Source organism: Osmia lignaria, chromosome 8 (assembly GCF_051020975.1).
Source record: "Osmia lignaria lignaria isolate PbOS001 chromosome 8, iyOsmLign1, whole genome shotgun sequence".
Lineage (NCBI taxonomy): Eukaryota > Metazoa > Arthropoda > Insecta > Hymenoptera > Megachilidae > Osmia > Osmia lignaria.
The window spans coordinates 9654789-9671530 of NC_135039.1; the positions used below are offsets into that span (position 1 = coordinate 9654789).

At 34.1% G+C, this 16742-nt stretch overlaps 1 protein-coding gene across 3 annotated transcripts in view; it reads right to left on the reverse strand.

Annotated features, from left to right (window-relative positions):
- Positions 1–16742, reverse strand: part of LOC117608815 (uridine phosphorylase 1) — a 77287-nt gene that overhangs the window by 29420 nt on the left and 31125 nt on the right. The window contains exon 1 of one of the 3 annotated variants that reach the window (XM_076689837.1): positions 13248–13609. The exons of 1 other annotated variant lie outside the window; for it this stretch is intronic. In XM_076689837.1, the coding sequence (XP_076545952.1) occupies positions 13248–13369 (122 nt within the window). In that variant the 5' untranslated portion in view covers positions 13370–13609. Of the gene's footprint in view, positions 1–13185; positions 13610–16742 lie in introns of those variants that run through there. One more of the 3 variants, XM_076689839.1, reaches the window with a different exon arrangement.

The following is a 16742-nucleotide window of genomic DNA, read 5'->3' on the forward strand; positions in this document are numbered from 1 at the left end:
AATAAACTGTTATTTCATATGATAAAACTAAATTTATTCGAACTAGCCAGGGAACGTGGCAGTTCAAACAATAGAAATCTGCAACACTGTAAAACCACTACATTTTCAAAAATTTTGTGTTCCGAACAGATGTGCGAGAATTTCTAAAGGAAGTTTATGACAATTCTTCGACAAAAGGCTATTTTTGAGTTTAGGCATTTTAACATTTTCTGGCAATAATCGTTTACCTTTTTGTACAATAGAGTCCGATTTTAAGTTTCGTTTTCGTCCTCAATAGCTCCGCTCATGTCATAAACAGACCTTTCCGAAGGGTAAATTAAATTCGGTACTTCGTAACGGTATCCCAGCCTTCGAGGGTCAACCTGGATGGAAAAACCCCGGCGCACAGTGGGACAAATGCTTTCGACGATCAAAAATCTTAAAGCCGGGTATCCACCGGTATCAAACGCCCGTATCGTATCACCGTTCCGAACCCTTTTGAATAGGCAGGCGTTGCCTCGTTGAATGCCACGGCGTGCTACGGCTCGGACAATAGTTCTTCGTTTCTTGAAAGAAACTCCTATAGGCGAGAAGTTTCGATTTGCTGCATGCTGTTTCTTTATTGTAATTGTCCAAACCATATCGTGTTTGGTATCATTTTAATCAGAAAAACGTCACAAATATCTTGGTAACAGTTTTATAAGAAAAAAATAAAAAATAACAAAGTTCAGTCGTTGCATTAGTATTATCTCACTGATATATCCGATTCCAAATCATATTATCTCGTGCCTCAAGTGTCATGTTTCCACTTGACATAGCATTTCGGGCCTTCGCCTGGGTATGTTGTTTTTACGTTTCAAGTGGTCTCCGAACTTATGCTTTGAACAGCAAGAAACCGACAATTTTCGGATCGGCCCGTTCCTTCACCTCCGTATCACAGCCCAATAGAACTTTCGATACTCGGCAACGGAAAAATCTCTGGAAAATTAACATTGTCCTTTTTCATACTAATCATACAGGTGATTATTAACATTGCTCTTTTATGTACAGCGTATCACCGAAGATAATTGATCTGTTTAAATATATTTAGACGATAAAATTTATCTAAATTAAATTAGATTAAGTTCATAAATAATTTCATCGATTTTGAAATGAATCCAATAATACTGCAAGATTTCAAATAAATTGAAACCCAAGTGACGGCACGAAACGCTATGTCAAGTGCAAACGCATGAACCTTTCCTTCGATGGAACGGCAACGAATCGACAAATTTTTCGGATGGGTCCGTTGCCTCCGTTCCTTTGGAACGGCACGCAGCAAAACGAAACTCCTCGCCTGTAGTGGCCCAGTCCTATTGCCTAACCGTTTCTATCAAGAAACGAAGAAATGTTGTCCGAGCCGCAGCACGCCGTTGCATGCAACGAGGCAACGCCTGCCTATTTAAAAGGGTTCGGAACGGTGATACGATACGGGCGTTTGATACCGGTGGATACCCGGCTTTAGCATCAGTACGCATGCAAGGGTCGACACGTGGCAGAGTCAATGCATTTGTGGCTTTGACCTGCTTTTCAAGGACTCTAACCGACTTCTCGGGGTTCTTTGGAATGTCGATACCCCGAGCCATATGTCTGTCATCGGACTTGGGCCGGCGGTAGTTGATACTTGGGGTGCGACGAATTCTAAGAGTCGCGGATGTTTTGTATATGGAACGGCGATAGAGAGTTCGATCGCCGAGCTTCAAAGAAACGCGGATGTGGCCGATGACCCAAAGTCATGGTGCTGCATGGCGCGTGCAGAGAGATAAGAATTCGAAATAAAGGATCTCGCCACGGAGGGGGGAAAGTCCGGGGACCCTCTGGTAAGAGGACTGTGTCAAAAGACACGGCACTTACCCGAGAACCTCTGATCGATTGTGATCTCTGACATGTAACTTCAGTTCTATTGGAAATATTTTAATGAAATTTTGGAAAGCTTTTGCCTATATTATGGTACTTAAGTTGTACCAATATAAATCATATTGAACTACAGGGTGTCAAAATATTCACGTATAAAGTGTAACGCGTTCAATATCCTTCACTTGTTAGACATATTTTGTCATTTAACAAAAATTTGACTCAAAACTGTTAATAACTATAAGAGAAACGGATTTAATAATTAAAAAATGACAAGACATGTGTTATTATAATATATTTATTTATATTTATTATGATCTGTACCAAATCATTCGTGAAAACAGTTTCGACAATTATGAAAATTTATTATGGCATATTGCAAGGACGAAATAAAGTTTTGGATGACGAATATACACGTGGAATGCAGTTAACTGATTAATAATCGTATCTGGTACTGTTTTTCTATCATCATGCGCAGCGGCCAAGATGGGTGTAATTTCATTCAATCGCCATTTTCTTGAAAAAGTGCAAAAACGTGCACCCAATTTTTTCAGATTTTGATAGAGAAAGGTTTAATCTTTCTATTGGGGAATTCTGTTTTTCCCCTATACGCCACGCGGTTGGAGAGCGGCGGAGGCGCCACCGCTTCTTGTCTACTACGAACTAACCAGCAACGGAGACAACGTGCCGCGAGCTGTATTTTTGTGCGTTTTATTAAACGTATTATTAAAGCCTTTTATTGCATCACTAGTTTGGTTATCGTTTTGGAACTCCCTTCGATACTCCTGCTCCACACTTTCCTGTAGTAATAATTAAACATTCGGCAAATTCCAGCATTTTTTTAAAATCAAACACAAATTCGAGATTCTAGTTAAATGTAGGTACAGTAAAAGCTGGATATATGCAACAAACATTGGGACCCAAACGTTGCGTATACATATCCAGCCGAGATGTCGAATCTCGGGTTACACGCGACGACCAGCCAAGCGTGAACGTAGAAAGGGACAGACAGTGGCGGAAAGAGAGAGGTCCGATGATCAAAGGAAAGAGCCGAAACGTATCGGTGTGACTAATACTAATTGAATCAAAAAACTTTTTTATTTTTGACTTTTTTTTAATGAAACATTTACTAGCGCATTGGTGAGATTTTTGTGATTAAAGTGGTACCAAACACGATATAGTTTCAAGTATAATTATTTGCTAAAATTGATGTTAAAAGTTGGCGAAAAGCAAAGGAGGGTTAGAAATGAAAACCGGTCGCGGTGTCGGTTCTGCTTTCAAACGTTGCATATATCCAGTCGAGGTGTCGATTGTGCGTCCGTACACTGAGTCCCATAGAAGTTGGCTGCACATTCACTAACACATTCACACCGCATCGTCGGCACCTCGCCCATCGGCTCACCGACGCGGCGTGAATATGTTAGTGCGCCAACTCAGTGTACAATATCAATCATAGTGTCCGTTCGTCTAGTGAAAAAGCACTGACTTTGGAGTCCAAGTTTAACCGCAGCAAATGTCATAAATCTAATTATTTAATAAAAGCGTTAAAGTAATTAACATAATCATCTGATAAAAGCTTTCGAATATTCAATAATTTAGAATTTCAATAATTTATTTGAAATTACAAAATACACTAGACGAACGGACACTATCACAGCCGACTCTAGTACTAGCCATGCTGAACAACGTGGCAACACCGCTCACGTGACAATCGGGAGTCCTATTTTCAAAAACAGAGTCCTGTGCTCGGAATTGTAATTAACGTCTCTTTTAATTAAAAGCTGTAGTAATATACACTATTTTGTGTTAATTATGTATAAACAATATATAAACGTTGCAACTATGGCAAATAGAAGTGATGTGGTAGTATAAAATTGTTATAAATGTGATATATATTTTGTGTACTTTCGAAGTAGTTTGATGTTGTGAAGCATGATATTTGAAATATTTACAGTGGTTTCAAGAAAATTTAGGTATGAAGCAAAATGAAACCATCTTTGGATCAAATTGAAACATTTAAGAATTAATAAACGTGTATATAAGTTAATAAAAACCTTGAAACAAGCGAAATTATTGGAACGAAACCAAAGAGGTTATGTGAAGTCCAGAGAGTAGTCGGGAGTCTGACGACGTTGATTGGCTGAGAGTCTGGGAGTCCGGGAGGCAGATAGAGTAGGGTAGGTGTTGATATATTCAGACCGGACTCCCGCGGTGTTGCCATTTTTACTTCAGCACGGCTAGTACTAGAGTCGGCTGTGACACTATGATTGATATTGTACACTGACTGAGCATGGTAGGTTTCCCTAGGAAAAATGGCGTTATTTCAGACACCCCCTTCCGTAAACTATCCGGGTATGGGAGACTTGTAACAGAGTCTGGAAGGGAGAGGGGTGGCCAGAAGGGTGGAAGGAGGGGATAATTGCACCTATCAAGAAAAAGGGAGAAGGAAAGCAGGCCAACGACTACAAAGGGGTGACGTTGATGCCCACGTTATACAAAATATATGCAGCAGTCCTGACGAAAAGATTGAGCGAGGAGGTGGAGAGAAAGGAAATGATACCTGCTAACCAGACGGGCTTCAGAAAGGGGATGGGCACAACGGACAATATACAGGGTGTCCCACCACATCTGTTATAAAGCTATAACTCCAAAACTATCGGCCGTAGCCAAAATTGTAAATATGGAAATTGCATGGTAAAATAGGGCGCATGTTTCAGCGTGAAGGAATTTTTGTTAACTTTGTTATTCTTTGGGTCTGCTGTTCCTAGCGTAGACCCCCGCTATGACACTTACCGCAACAGTAGGGTTGCTTTTACAACTTGCCACTCAAACCGAGACGCATCTACTGAAAATCGGGAAATTTGTAAACGTTATATCTTGCAAACTAATTAAAATCGGGTGTATACATGACAGGTCAGTGAATTCGTTTTGAAAAGTACTATCAAATAAACCAAAACAAAATATATGGTTTAAGTGAGACACCCTGTATGTACAGGGAGTACCATTTATCTCGCAACACATGCGCGCGCAAATTGATGAAAATGGCAACAGCGCTAAATTTCGAGAGATGTAAAAACCGTACAGTTAAGTTGGTAATCGACTGAACTGTGGTCCGAGATTCGATTCAGGATACGAGTACATTGGGTTTCATCGAAGTTGTTGCGGCGTGTGACTCTAACACATATTCACGACGGCAGTCAATTGGCTGCAATCCCTCTTTCGCGTGCCCCTTACCAATCGGCTCTTCGGCGTGAATATGTTAGTTTCACACGCCCCGACAAGTTCGATGACACTCAATGTACTCGTATCCCGAATCAATTACCAACTTAACTGTACGGATTTTTACATCTCTAGAATTTTTGCGCTGTTGCCATTTTCATCAATTTGCGCGCGCATGGGTTGCGAGATAAATGGTACTCTCTGTATAGTTCGAAGGGTATACGTAGCCAGATAAGATGGTCAAAAGTGGTCCTAAACCAATTGCAATGGCTCATTCGATCGCTTATCAAAAAAAAAACAGTCTGTGGCTAGTTTCAGCCCTGTATCTCAGCGGGGGGGGGGGCTCAAAAATGTAAAACACACGGTTTGATTAATTTCTCTTATATTTGTGCATGAAAAATTCTGAAAAAAATCAGAGATATTTCTATTCACAAGGCACATATTATAGCAACTTTGAAAATTTTTTAATTAAAAACCCAAGCTATAAAAAATCGAAAATTCCAAAAAATTCGGAAAAATTCAGAACGATTTTGTAAGGACATTACTAAGGAAATATCATGTAATAAGATGTACATGTTGAATTTTTAATCAACAATAATTCTGAATCTACAAACAAATTTTTAATATTGCTTCTTATTTAGCCACTCCAAGGTATGTAACCCGTTAAGAAAGTTGAAATACAGAGGACAATTTATTGGAAAAAAGAAAGAATAAAAGAAATATTATGATACAGCGATGTGTTAAATATAGTTAATACGTGTATTCGTACCAAAGATTATGAACAAACAATTAAAATCAATAATAATAACGAAGGTTTTATTCGAAAACCTTGGATCTATATATATCTTGAAAACAACATTTACAGGAAGATCCTTGTGCTTATCGTTGAAGTTCTATCAACTTTTTCAAAAACCTCTTCCTCGAGATAAAACGAAGGTAATCTTCTTAGCCGTGTGCAATCGCGTGTTTGCAACTTCAATATTCCACTTTCTCGAAAGAATAAATGAAAAAAAATATTCTACGTTCCGGAAAGTTTTCTTAGTATAATTAACATATTTTCAGTTCGTTATCAAAGTAGAATAGTACCTTTTTTTTTTTTTTGTAACGACGGGGTGTGCGTACTCGGTATACGGCCTTAATCCGTTCCTGATGTTTGGACTTACACACAATAGGACGTATACCAAACCAACCTTTCCCATAAGAAGTAATGTAAAAATGATTGATCAGTTCTCATGTAAAAAAAGAACTCCTATTGATATTATACCTACATTAATGGGGTTGTAAAATAATTTAAACACTGTTTATGTCATGAACAGCATTTAAACGATTTCCTAGAAGTTCATAAAAAATATTCACTAGTTTATTTAACATAATTAATTTGTAAAATATAAATGTAATCTAATGATAGATTCTAAATTAACAAACCAAATGGAATAAATTTTATTGCCTTGTATCCTTGTATGATCAGTCAGTTAATACATCAACTTCTATATTTGATTATTAATTTAATTTTTCCTCTGAGATAATTATTTAAAAATGACGCAAAATTCATATAAAAAATTTATGTCGTATACCGAGTAAAATTTGTCACATTCAAACAGGACGTATTCCAAAGCAGACGTATACCGAGGTACCACTGTAATTTCAGCAGAAATATGCTAAACCATTTTGTTAATTTTAGAACAATACCGACTACCCCTAACTCAACTTACAAGGATAAGATACCGACTACTCGAAATTCTGTCTGCTTCATATCGAGAGACATTATCTGTAAACATTCATTTCGCAGTTTCCATTGAAAAATTACAGCTCGCGCACACACGCACCCGCTCATCCGCTTGAGAATGACACGGTTAGGAGAGTTCACGAACTCCGATCAGCTGTTGCGGTTTACATTTCTTGTTACGTTTCTTCGTTTGCGTAACGCAGGCCTGTCCAAGTAGGGGAATCCACTCCTGGAGCACATGTTTCGGTTCCCCTTCCAACGCTGCTCCTTCAAATAAGATGGGACGGTTCCGACTACCATCTCTCCAAGGGGGCGGGACCGCCGCTAGGAAGGACGGAGAGACGGTAGTCGGAACCGTCCCATCTTATTTGAAGGAGCAGCGTTGGAAGGGGAACCGAAACATGTGTTCCAGGAGTGGATTCCCCTACTTGGACAGGCCTGGCGTAACGGATTCGTGAGCTTTCCTTATCGCGGACTTCCTACAAGTCTTTAACAATATTAATTTGAAAAATCCTAATAAAGAGCTTACTTTGTAAGCAGATTTCTAAGACAGATAATAATCAAGTATCTTATTAGCTTAAAATCAAATTAACCCTTAGAGAAAGTGCATTTTTTGAGATTTCTTGGAGTTTTCAATTTTTCACCTTTAGAATTTGGAACAAAAAAATCTAAAAGAAATTCACAATCATAAATAAACATGAAATATCCTAGAATTTTTGCATAATGTCAAATTGAAAAAATGTGGCACAAAACCTGTAACTACCCTCCCGATTGAGATAGGGGTGAAACTTGTATTGGTATTGAATGGTGCATTGCCAGGTAAAATTGGCTCAAGAGCACTTTTAATTATTTTATCCTACTACATCCTCTCATTGGACATTTATGACGTAGTAAATGGAGGGCTTATAACGGGGGCCCCCTTAGACCACCCCTTAATCCGGCACTGACTGATGATAATGAAATTCAGAGGGTATATATAAAAGGGGATACAGAATTTAATTATTATTATATGGTCTATGCAGAAAGTATATATGTATAATTTTTGCAAGGTACAATTCCAAAATCCAAAGATTTATATTTTTTAAACAAATTGGAAGTGACTCAATTTCCCTTCACTCCATTTACGATTAATCTGCACTACATCATATTGTGTTCGGAACAAAATCCCTGACATCAACGTAAAAAGTGATCGATTTGACGTGGAATGACCTGATTGCAATATCAGAGTAAGAGACACGTGCGCGACGCTGTCAGTGCATCTAAGGACAACTGACAATGAGAGATAAAGAAATATAACGATGCAATTATAACAGTTGTCAATAAACCTATATTGTTAAATTAAAAGATAATGCTGTGGAAAAGAACTAACCTCTTGGACAGATGGAACATGAATTATAAGTATCAGAGTGCTGTATGTTATAAATTATCTCTCGCACGGCGGACCATGTAGAGAGTCCGATTTCAATTCAATTTTATATTATCATTTTCTGAATTTTACACCGTTTCCTTAAAAATTATTCTTTTAATATATGAAACCCTTTTATTTAAAAATTATACATTTAATTTTAGGTTAATAACCCAAGTTTTAGTCGTGGTTGACCCAGGCTCCGTTGTTCAAGGGTTAATTAACCCTTGAAACATATTCAATAATATTCTATTTAAAGTATTAAATAAAAAGGATTCATATAGATGAACATAATATTTAAAGAAATAGTGCAACATTTAAAAAATGAAAATAACAATGAGTATAGAATATAAAATTAAATAAAATTCTTTTTTGAAATTTCAATTCTCTTTTTCCTTTTTTTCAAAAAAGCTTTTAAATCGTGATATTTAGTGAATCAATATTAGCCTTTCGTGGGCAATAGGGATGTGTGAGTATCTGATATTACGGGCTCGGGCGGGCTCGGTCGGGTGTCCGATACACGCGTGCAGTCGGATAGCCCGACTATTTCGGGTCCGGTCGGATAAAGTCGGGCAGAGTCGGACGACCTCCCGCGGGCCGCGGTCCGCGACCCAACTCTCATGTACTTGTTAATGCTTGCAATAAGCAAGTTCAAAATCTATTTTGTATAAAATGAACATACAGGTGTCGCAATCGTTTACTGGAGGGGGTTTCGTCTCCCCGGACGCCTCGAGTCCGGGCCGGGGTGCGCTAGGTGGCGGCGAGAGGAACCGTACTCTCGCAAGCGTTCGCCCGGCATGCGGCTCGAATATGTACAAGTTTCGAACCGCGGTATGATAGGTGTCTGGGGCAGGGGTCTCTGTTGTCAGCCCCACTGACGAGTCTGACAGACGATCCCGAGACGAAACACCGTTTGTTTTCTCGACTGCTACACAAGTGACATGGAATGAAATTCATTTCAAATAAATTTGTTACAAGTATTATTTTTCCACATAAAAATTTTCTTATTCCAAAATTCCACATAAAACAGATTTTGCGGGCCGCACATCACTAATGAGCAAGCATAGTGTTTGCAACTTCGGTGGGTAACTTAGGTCATTTGTGTCCATAATTTATTTTTTTATTATTCTTGGTTTTTAAACAATGTGAAAATATTCTAGGATACTTATTGAGACCTTTATTTTAATAAATAATCATTCATTGAGTCAAATCTCTAGAGGATTAATTAGGAAAAATAAATATTCGTTAAATCAATACTGGATTCAGAGATAGGCGAAGGGGAACCATAGCCCGAGCCCCACTTTGCAGAGGTTATAAACTTTCCATTTATTATATTAAAATATTGACAGAGTTTTTTTATCGTTCTTCTTGTTCCTTGTGATCAAAAATCATTTAGTTTTATTTAAAGTAAATTTTGACTTTTAAGCCAAGTTTATCAACCAAAGAGGTCCTCCAAAGTTTGATAGTCCCGGGGCCCCAAAAATCTTAATTCGGTCATGGTTAGAACAAGGATGGTATGTAACAAGTGATTCGTTACAAATTGCATTCAAAAGTTGATAATAAAATTTGATATTACTATAATTTAAATAAAATACATATTCAACTTTTAACCCTTGAATAGCAGAGTCTGGGTCAATCGAGACCCAAAGATATTAACCTAAAGTAAAATGCATAATTTTAAAACGAAAGAGTTTCATATATGGCAAGAATAATCCTTACAGAAACAGTGTAAAATTTAAAAAATGAAAGTAACGTGAAATATAAAATTAAATTAAATTTAAATTTGGGCTCTCTCCATGGTCCGCCATCCAAGGGTTGATACATAACGTGTCTTACGATTAGGCTATCTCTACACAAATCTCATCAGCATATTCTGTGTATAAATAACAAAAAAATGTTATATAAACATAGATTATTTGAGGTTTTGTTAAGAATAAACAAAAATATGAAATACGAACGAAATGGTAACTATCGTAATTGCGCAATTAAACTCCACATCTTATCAATGATACTAGCGGAAATTACATCCAGCAGTTTCAATGACCTCCGATAGTAAACAAAGATAATATAAACAGACGGAATGTAAATATCACAGATCTGTTTTCACTGCATAACTGGAAGCCTGTTACAGCTGCAAATGGTTTATGTTTACGTAACATTTTTATCTCTTTATACTCACAAAATACAGGCTGTTTCATGCAACTGGGACAACTTGAATTTCTAAAATGATGGAAGATAGAGAAAAATTTCATTAGGCAAAATTAAATGGCGTCCAATGGAGCATCAGGTATTGTATGTGTATTGTAAGATTTCAATGTCCCCTTCACTTTTCTAAATATTATTACATTCCTTTATATAGGTCAATCGAAACGTATTTTTATTTCTTATGTTAAAGTATTAATGCATTTGGGTCGAAAGTTGATTAATTTAAAAGGTATCTTGGGGAGAGATTAATGCAGACTCTCCCTGTCCCTCTCTAAGATATTTTTTAAATTAACCCTTTCGCTGCCATGCAAATTTTTGAACTTGCATCAGTGGGCCACAAATTTCATATTAAAAATTTTGTGATGGCAAAGAATTGCGAAATATATTAAAATAATGGTACAATCTTGCCAATAGCATATTTTTCTCAGTAGAAAATTGGGCCACCCTTGGCCCAAATGAAAAGACAAGCGCCGGTCCTATGGGACCACCGTGGCAGCGAAAGGGTTAATCAATTTTAGACTCAAGTACCTTAGTAATTTTCTGTAGAGAATAACAATATGCAGTGGTTGACATCGAGGGAAGTATAAAATTCCCCCCCTTCCCCCCCAAATTTGTCAAATTGAGAAAACCCAAGTACCTCCTTAAGATATTTTTTGAACTAATTAATTTTCTACCAAAGTGACTTAATATATTTTTATAACGAATAACGAAATGCATCAAATGACATTAAAACAAATACTATTCTATTTAACAAAGTAAAGGTGACCTTAAAATTCCGGAAGTCCTCCACTTCCGGAACCGATATAAATATTATCTGATGTTCTATTAAACACCATTTAATTTTTCTTGATAACATTTTTTTTTCTGTATTTTATCATTTTAAAAATATAACTTGTTCCAGTAATTGAGATAGATTACATTTTTCAAAACAGTTATAAACAAGAAAAAGTTGCAGAGCAAAAAGAGAAAAATTAGTATCTATTCATCAAAGTAGGGTCAGATCTCCTAACTTTATCAAAAATGTCAAACATTCAATATTGCTTAATTCTAAGATAGTTTCTACTCATAGTTTTACGTAATAAGAATATTATTTAACAATTTATGATAGGAGAGGAGGATCATATAACATTTTAGTCTACCTTCCTCTGATTTCTACTTACTTATAAGTGCAACGATGTATATAAAAAATGCAAATACACTTTTTTAAAAAAGAACTGCATATTTTTTCTTCATACAGATTACTTTTTATAAATATTTTACATAAAAAAGTATGAAGGTATAACGTCGAAATAATCAATAATGTATTAAAAATTAAAAATTGTTGCACTTGAAAATTACTTTTTAATTTTATATACCACACAAATTGTGAATTTTTATTATATTGTATCATAATACCTTTTTATACAGAATATTTTGAATAATTGATCTATGTAAAAAGTAGTTTGCAGTTTCAGTTAAGAAACAGGTGCACTTGCATTCCTTATGTACATCATTGGATTTATTAAAGAAATGAAGTCATAGAAAAATAGATCTTGTTATACCATTCAACTTTTATCTGTCTATAGACATTTCGAAAATATAATCCACCCTATCTATTAGGGGCCGCGTTTACAACTAACTATAAGCAAAATAAGAGGGGCCCGTATAGAGCTGTTTGCCATTACTATACTGCACATTTTCATAATATATTTTCTTTTAAAAATACTATTTTTCTACATTTTCTACTTTTGAAATATTTTACTTTACTTAGTTATATTTAGCGTACATTCAACATATATTTTAAATATTTCCATATGCATAAATAAATGCATTATCTGCAGTCTAGTCATTACTGTATGAAATGAATAAATCGACTGGCTTCGACTTCTAAACTTAATTTTAAAATATAGTTCCCGATTTTTAGTTGCATGCCTGAGATCCAAGAAACTCTAAAGTCCAGACCCTGTTCTGGAATTTATGTATTGTTAAATTATTCAACCCTTAAACAGTGGAACTTGAATCATTTAACCTAAAGTTAAAACTGGGACTTCCTCCATAGTCTGCCATTCGATAATTAATTGAAATATTACTAACATAAGAATTATAAAAATTAACCAAATTCCAAATAATAATAATTGAAAATAATTAAACTAGTGAATTTAAAATAATAAGCCAAACTTTCAAAACATATACAAAGATATTAACTTAAAGTTAAAACTGGGACTCTCTTCATGGTCCGTCATCCGAAGGTTGATTGACACGTTACTAACATAATAATTATTAAAGTAATTAAAAGTACTTATTCAAAAAGTTTTGTATAAAAATTAACCAAATTCCAAATGATAATAATAATTAGAAATAATTAAGTTAATCAATTCAAAATAATAAATCAAATTCTAATTAAAAATGAGACATGACACTTTGCATAACATTTTAAACCTAATCCTTCTTATGAATAAATATACAACAAAGAACGCACATTACCAAGTTATCAATGACATCTTAACAAACAAAAAAATGTATCGATTACTATCCACAAGCATAATTACGCAATCTCGAATCCAATAAATTCTTATGCGCCATGATAAATCGCGATGATTAGATAAGACGTACATAAATATACGTACTGTCATAACATTATTAGTTCGTCAGTATTCTTTACAATATTAATTAGAAATAAATATAAATATAAATTAATAAATTAAATATAAATTAAATAGAAATAAATATATTAGGAAACATAATAATTTATATTAAAATAAACGGGTAATATTATTACCAATATTTATCAGCAAAAGTACAACCGAAATAATTTTCTAAAATTATTTTTCTGAGTCGTACCTAACCGCGGGATCGTACTCCTGTGTTTCCTCCTCGTACTCGCCAGCTTCGACAGGCGGCTTCATCTGACACACGTGGTTCTCCTCGTTGAACATTCGTTTCTCACAGGTACAAGTTGGCATGTTGTTTGATCGAACGCAATTTCGTTCTCACGGGACAAAAGGCAGCTGCTGGTAAGTGTATTCACGCGGTAATAAAGAATTTCAAACAACGCACGAAGGAACGAAGTAGATAGGAAACGATTGGCTAGACGACTGATCACCTTCTCGCAATCGTACGCGGTCGGAATCTCGCCAAGGATAAAAGTATCACTGCGAACAGTCGCGACCAGAACCGGTCTCCGAATAGAATCCGCGATGCTTCGAAGAACCTTTATACGCTCACCGAAGCCACCGCGTTCCTCGCTTCCCGTTCCCACCTCGCTGACTGCTTGCCAAACGATGCCAACGAAAACATACTCGCATGATCTGTGTACGTACAGTCGGTTGTAAAAATATTGGAACGTCGATATAGTTAACTATATCGTGCTCTGCGAGTATGTTAGCCCGATTACGCTGTATTGCAAAAATATTACATCAAACGAGTGTTGGGGTATCAATTTTTAAGGAACTGTAGTTTTTTAAGCTTGGACGGCGGACCATGGAGAGAGCCACAATTTTGTATTTTATATTATTTTTTTTTTTCTAAATTTTACATAGTTCTTTTTAATATAAAACTATTTCATTTAAAAATTATAGATTTAATTTTAAATTAATATCCTTGTATATGTTTTGTAACTTTGGTGTATTATTGTAAATTGAGTAGTTTAATTATTTCTAATTATTATTATTTTATAGTTAGTTAATTTTTATAAAAAATTTTTTGAATAAGTTCTTTTGCCTATTTTATTAGTATTTATGTTAGTAGCATTTCAACTAGCCCTCGGACGACGGACCATGGAGAGAGCCACAATGTATTTTAAATTGTTTTTATTTTTTACAAAATTATTCTTTCAATACTTGAAACCCTTTCGTTTAAAAATTATACATTTAATTTTAAGTTAATACCCTTGTATATATTTTAGAAGTTTTGTTTATTATTTTAAATTAATTAGTTTAATTATTTCTAATTACTATTATTTGCAATTTGGTTAATTTTTATAAAAAAACTTTTTGAACAAATTCTTTTGCCTGCTTTATTAATTCTTATACTAGTAACATTTCAATTAACCCTTAAATGGCGGACCGTGGAGAGAGACCCAATTTTAACCTTAGATTAATATCTTTGTATGTTTTGTAAGGCTCCACTGTTAAAGGATTATACTTAATTTATCTATGCACAAGATAATCAAAAATTGTTCCGTATTTTTAATTATAAGGGAGGAGTGCAAATGATTTTTGGAACAATCATGCAATAGTTTCTTAAATTCAAATTCACATACTAAATAATAAAAGTGATTTTTCTAATCCAAGAAATAAAAAAATATAGGAAACTTAAACTTTATAATAATAAATCTAATCATATTTATGTTTTCTCGAAATTAGAAATAAAGAAATTGATTTTGCATCTTTAACTAAATAACAGTAAAGATCCATGGAAACAAAAGAACATGTTATACAAAGACCAACAGTACTGACATTTTTAATAGAAAAGAAAGTACCTAATATTATTTTAAAAATTGTAGGGTTATAAACTTAAAAAATTTTAGTAGTATTATGCTATGTTGCACAGCCTGTTAAATAACAAAAATAAGGAAATCACGTAATTCCCAGAAAATCAAAGGAACTATCTATGTATGCAACTACAGATCATATACACAGAATATCGAAAATAGAACATTTGCCAGTATTACTTAAAATTCATGCAACATTGTTCAATATACAGCAATTAAGGATTTTCCATTACAAAAATAATCATTTAGCAAAATTATAAGTTTATTAAAAATTAGTTAGGGTACAGTCTCGGACATGGTGAAATCCTGGAGAAATAAAGATGGAATTAACATCATCCTGCAAACTGGTTTTTCTTGTATTTTTAATACTAGCTATAGACGTGATATTAATTCAAAAAAAATTTATAAACATTAATGAAGAACTGCATGAAAATTAGCAGTGCTGTTAATTGTTCAAAATATGAAATTTTAGAAAATAAAAAGGCTCATATTGCACAAAAATTTTATTCTTATAAAATTTAACAAAGTAGATAAAGTAATCTTCAATTTTCGACGTGGTATAAAAATATCTCACTATGCATACTTAGGTTTCAAAAAGATAAGACACTTTAAACCCAACTGTGCTCCAAAGAGTTAAATGAAAAACGAGGAATACCAAAAGATGCGAAGATGGGTAAACAGCTCGAGAAAAGTCATGTATAAATGGAGTACAGTAGACTCTTGCTATATTGCCGTGGACGGTACGACAACCGACTATAGAGGAAGATTTGTCAAGATTCCAAACTTTCAGTTGGAAAGGAAAAGGGAGATGAAAATGTATCATTTTCGTAGGCTATGATAATAGAAAATTAGCACTAGTATATGCTTGAAACGCTACATATATGAAAGACAAATCAGTCACGTGGCAATATAACGAGAGACTACTGTAAATAGCAGAGAACAACTTTGGTCTCCAAAATAATATAACATATATGTCAAACAAAATTTCGCAGTGAGATAATGCTATTTTTATTAAAGAAAACAAATTTAATATCTACGATAGCGATGGAAGAATACAATTTTTTTAAAATAGAAGAAAAAAACTGAATTTAAAATGTTTACAACCAACCATAAAATTTGGTGACAGATTTATAATAGCATTTATAATAGAGTAGGTGAATTAGTATTTGTGGACAAAAATAAATAATTATTTAGCTTGAAGAATAATTTAGCAAAATTGTGCTGACAACGTGCAGATCAGTGAATGGTATTTTGTTAAGATAATAAAATAATCTAAAGAAAAGATATAATAAAAAAATATAATAAAGTATTCTGCAAATTTTGTAATATTGTAATTCTGAAATTTTTAAACTGATATTTTGATATTTTAAAATTTTAGAATCTCAAAATTTGGGGGTTTTTTAATTCTGAAATTTAAAAAATTTGTAACTTTGGAATTTTGAAATTTTTAAACGTCTAACATCTGAAATTTTGGAATTTTAGAAATTTTTAAACTGATATTTTGATATTTCAGAATTTTAGAATCTCAAAATTTGGGAGTGTTTTATTTCTGAAATTTAAAAAATTTGTAACTTTGGAATTTTGAAATTTTTAAACGTCTAACATCTGAAATTTTTGAATTTTAGAAATTTTTAAACTGATATTTTGATATTTCAGAATTTTAGAATCTCAAAATTTGGGGGTATTTTATTTCTGAAATTTAAAAAGTTTGTAACTTTGGAATTTTGAAATTTTTAAACGTCTAACATCTGACATTTTAGAATTTTAGAATTTTAGAATTCTGGAATTTTGAAACTATTTTGAAATTTGGGAATTTTAGAATTCTGAAGTGTAGGAAATCTGAA